We start from the raw sequence: 5,254 nt of genomic DNA on the forward strand, positions 1-5,254 counted from the left end.
TGGGAGGAGGTGGAAACTTTTTTTTCCTTTTCTCAATAAAAAAAATAGAGAAAAAAATATCTGTTTTGCTGATGACTTGGCTGTGTGACTGGTTGCTTACATTCTACACCCATGGGTTTCACCAATTACATTATGAAGTATGAAATGTCACTTGAGCTACGCAAAGATGAAGAGAATTATGAAAATAAAATTAAGTCATAGAGTTCAATGTAGAACCTGCTATATGATCCATATGTGTGTTATTTCAATTTGTTGCACTAGCAGAAGGAATAATGTGTATAAATGTTTAACTCTTGACGCATGAGAAATTCTCAATTAATTATGGAAGAATACTAAATGTGTGTGTGACTATTCTGTTGGAGATACTGTGAAAGCTTAAAATTAACCTGAATTTAGGATGCTCTTGTCTCAGTAACTTGTGTATAAGCCTGTAAGACCATGTCCAGCTCACCATACTTCAGTTTTATGAGTAGTGACTACTGATCAAACTTTCTTCTGGGCATTTTAATGTATATATTCTTTATGTAATCAGAAAGGAGGCCAGTTGTTTATTGAACAATTCTATAAGTTATTTCTCTTATCTATTTCAGGCCCTGTATTAAAGCTACTATATAAAATCCCTAATTTTAAAGTCATTCATTACCACAATTGCAAGGATCTTTCAAAGTGACAGACTAAAGTTCTGTAATTAAATATAGTAACTAAAATCTGTTAGGCTTCATAGTAATTTCTGAACTACCTGGTATGTTTGTTATCATAATTCAATGTTTATTGATGACCAGGCTCTCCTCTGGGGACATGGAGGTGGACAATCGAACCATCCTTACTGAATTCATCCTGGTGGACTTCTCAGCAAACCCCTGCTGGCAGCTGATTCTATTTGGAATATTTCTAACCATCTACTTGTTGACACTATCAGGGAACATGACATTGGTTGTCTTAATTCGTATTGATTCTAGACTACATACACCTATGTACTTTTCATCAGCAATCTATTATTTTTGGATTTCTGGTATACTTCTGTATATACACCAAAGGTATTGGCCACTTGTATCTCAGAAGACAAACGCATCTTCTTGGCTGGATGTGGGGCTCAGCTATTCTTCTCCTGTGTTGTAGCCTACACTGAGTGCTACCTGCTGGCAGCCATGGCCTATAACCGCCATGCAGCAATTTGTAGCCCATTGCTCTATTCAAGCATCATGTCTACTTCTCTCTGTACTGGGCTGGTGGCTGGAGGATTTTTGAATGCCATAGCCCATACTGCTAACACCTTCTGGCTAATTTTCTGTGGTAAAAATATTATTGATCACTTCTTTTGTGATGCACCACCGTTGGTAAAAATGTCCTGTACAGACACCCGTGTCTATGAAAAGGTCCTCCTGGGTGTGGTGGGCTTAACAGTGCTCTCCAACATTCTTGCAATCCTCATTTCCTATTTCAACATCCTCCTGGCTATCTTGAGGATCCGCTCAGCCTCAGGAAGACGCAAGGCATTCTCCACCTGTGCCTCTCACCTGGTCTCTGTCATGCTATTCTATGGCTCCTTGCTCTTCATGTATTCAAGACCTAGTTCAACCTACTCTCTAGAAAAGGACAAAGTGGCCACCCTCTTCTACACTGTAGTTAATCCGTTGCTCAACCCTCTCATTTATAGCCTGAGAAACAAAGATGTCAAAGAGGCCTTCAAGAAAGCAACACGGGCTGGAGAGATGGCTCAGTGGTTAAGAGCATTGCCTGCTCTTCCATAGGTCCTGAGTTCAATTCCCAGCAACCACATGGTGGCTCACAACCATCTGTAGAAAGGTCTGGCGCCCTCTTCTGGCCTTCGGGCATACAGACAGAATATTGTATACATAATAAATAAATAAATATTTAAAAAAAAAGAAAGCAACACAGACAATACGACAATCCCCCTTTGCTAAGTGCTGTGTTAATTTATTGTCCCAGTAATTCAGTTTTGCATGTGCTCACACATTTGGACCTTTCAATTAAATTCTACAAGTGATCCGCTAAACAATGAAAGATTGAGCAAATGATTTTTACTTATTATTTTATACTGTGTGTGTGACGTAATTTATTTCAATATTTATAGTTTAAAGTACTTGATTATTTAATATTCTTCAATATTATATTTTGTCTCTTAATTTTTCTTGTTCATTAATTCTGAAATATTTAATAGAAAAGGAATTACAGTTTCAAAGGATATAGTTTAATTTTAAGTTTGTCAAGACGTTGTTGCTGCTCCCTGAGAAGAAGATTCAAACGGCTAAGATTCTTGGGTGTGTAGGCATAACTGTAGGATTTTACTTTAGTATGGTGCCTCCTCCAATAAATTCTGTAATAAAGTATAAATGGAGTGTGTAGAAGCACACTTTGTAAACCACATATCTTTTATATCAATGTAGTATTAGATAAAGACATTAAGAGTTGTCTAGATTATGAGGGCAGCGAAAAGTAGCATTAAATGTACGAAAAAATATGAGTCCTTCAAAGTGTGTATCACCCTCGCTAGTGTGTAGTCTCCTAGGTAGAGTAGGTACTTGACAGGATCCCTTCTCAGGTCACATATAAAAATGGCTCAATGGGCGGAGGGGGGACAACTTTAAGATAAAAGGAAATAAAAGGTCATTTAGCATGTATCTGTCCAGATCCAGCAGCTGCCTGGTTGTTTCTTAGTGACAAGCAGGGGAATTATCAGAGCATTTCCAGCCCTAACAAAGCTGCTTATATTGCCATGGGAAACCTGGAGGATCAAGTAGTTGATACCCCTGGCTCTGAGCCAGCACCTTCACATGAATTCAATGCCTTAACCCCCTAGTGAATGGATACCATAGGGTAGAAATTTTTGCCTAAGCGTCCTTAAGGACCTACTATAATCGAATTCATATCTAAGTTCCATCAATAAATACAGTAGATCAATCAGCATGTTATATGGTGATTTATTATTTTAGAATTCCACCAGATGGTATTTTAGGATAGTGTGGGTCAATATCTTAAAGCAAATCCTCTGCTGCCTTTTCAGGCTGATTCTACTTATTTTCAGATAAATGAAACAATGCGCTAGACACAACATTTAAAATCCTATACTTACAATTTAGTGCTTAACAGGTTTAGTTATTATGTTTCAAGATCAGAAATTAAAAGGGGAGTTTCTCTATCAGAGATTAAATTTTATTTTTACAATTGACAAAATGAGCACATTTATATATTTAGTAAAATTTAAAAACAGCCAGTAAAAAACAGTTCATTCCATCAGGTGAACTAGCTCCAAGTTTCTCATCTTTTCCTTTATCTGTAATTGTTCTCTCATACATAATTTTTATCTTCCTTCCTTAAACCAGTTTTGACATTACACATTTTTTGTTCAGTAAGGAATCCCTACCAGTATCTATGAGAAATTACAGATTGCTATACACATACTAATAATTCATAAGGTGTTTCCTTAATATATCTACAATACCTATTGTGCAAGGACAAGAACTGGATCAGTATTAGGAGAGACAATATATAAGCACCAATCCAATAATAAAGTACTATAAATTTACTTACTTCACATCCAATTACAAAATTTTGTGTTTTAAAACTGCATTGATAATTTTAATTGATAGCCAATAGCGGACTGAAGTTGAATTACTCAGCAACTAATACAAATCAAATGAGAGAAAAGTACATTGTGTACAATTATGTACATAAATGAAGACACGACAATAAAATCCACAAAGTTATATTAAAATACAAAACTGTTACACTACTAAAGTAATGTACACTAATGAGACATTTTCTGTTGAGTTTCAAACAATGGAAACTTTATCTTCAGATTCAAAGTTCCTTAACCATGCCCCCATGTAGTTTGTTATCATGTAGTCCTGGCTTGCAAAGAGTGTGTCAACCTAGACTTCAGAAGGAGCTAACTGAAGAGTTTTCCCAGAGCTTCCTTCACATCTTTATTCTTCAGACTGTATGTAGATCATGGAGTTCAACCTTGGGAATAAAAGAGTAGAAAAGGTAGACACCATTGTGTCCCTCTCCAGGGGGTGTCTGGAACTTGGGCAAGAGTAGATGTAGAGAATGCAGCCATAGGACAAGGAGGTCAAAGAGATGAGGCACTAGAAGTTTGTGGAGAAAGCCTTGAGGTGGGCCTGACTGAAGTGGATCCTCAGAATGGCAACAATAATGAAGAGATGGAAGGCCATGATGAGCAGGTTGCGAGTAATGGCATTAGGGTCCAGCAGAAGCACATCATAGGTGGGTAACTCTCCCTGACATCACACACCATCTTCACCAGAATTGAGACACTGCAGAAAAAGTCATCAATGACGCTGTCTCCAAACAAACCCAAGGTAATATGTTGTTGGTTAATAGTTCTTCATTGGTAAGTCCTCAGGTATAGGAGTGCACAACAAGACAGATGCACAACCTCCTTGACAAGACCTGTGCATCAGGCAGGTGCCCGTATGTGGTTACAGAGATCATAAACTATGTCACCTAGAAGGTAGTACTCACTGTAGCCAATCTGGAAGAGAAGAACTGAGACAAACATCCAGCAAAGGAATTGTTTATGTCATCAGAGATGCTGGTCACCGGGATCTTTGGATTATGGAAGAATAAGATCCAAGAGACTTACAACACTGGGCTGGGCACAGCATATGTGACTTGAATTCAGCCTTAGAATTCTGGAGGATAAATGTAGCCTGGAGTTTCCAGAGCTCCCAAGACTAAATAGGTTCAAATTTGATTCTGATCATAAGATCCAGGAATTTTGAGTAAGAACATTTATGATCTGATTTAGGATGTAAAATCACTTTGGAGATCTTGAGGGAAGTACATGTCAGAACCAAAACAAGGTGGCAACAATAGCTAAATAAAGAGGTGATGGTTCCTCTCTCTCAAATTGCAAAGAGGTCAAAAGTGTTCTCACTCTCCAAACATAAAACTGTTCCTCCTTCTTGTATGGTAATCACATACAAAATATCATCCTCCTTGCTCTTTCCAGAGTCAATTGATTTCCCACATTCAGATGCATTAGTGGTTCTAACATATTCTATTGCACTTGTTTTCTGAAGCTTAGTTTCTCTCAGTAAAATTAACCCTTTGCACGTTGATAAATGACAGCAAATGATACACACCTTAAATACATTGATGGGTAAGATATTACAAAACTAAAGAATATTGAAACATATTATTTTCTATCTATCTGTGTTTTAATATCCACCCTCCAACATCTGACAATTTTTCCAGCCCTCCAAGTCTC

General features: G+C 37.4%; 1 protein-coding gene across 1 annotated transcript; it reads left to right on the plus strand.

The window, feature by feature from the left end:
- Positions 1-798: 798 nt before the first annotated feature.
- On the plus strand, positions 799-4,256 carry LOC126487219 (olfactory receptor 9G4-like). The gene is given in 3 exon segments (XM_050119934.1): positions 799-976; positions 979-1,703; positions 4,035-4,256. Coding segments are annotated over 3 exon segments (1,125 nt in total).
- Positions 4,257-5,254: the final 998 nt, after the last annotated feature.

Source organism: Alexandromys fortis, unplaced genomic scaffold (assembly GCF_014885135.2).
Source record: "Alexandromys fortis isolate MF-2015 unplaced genomic scaffold, M_Fortis_MF-2015_v1.1 scaffold_8_1_9099942, whole genome shotgun sequence".
Taxonomy (NCBI): domain Eukaryota; kingdom Metazoa; phylum Chordata; class Mammalia; order Rodentia; family Cricetidae; genus Alexandromys; species Alexandromys fortis.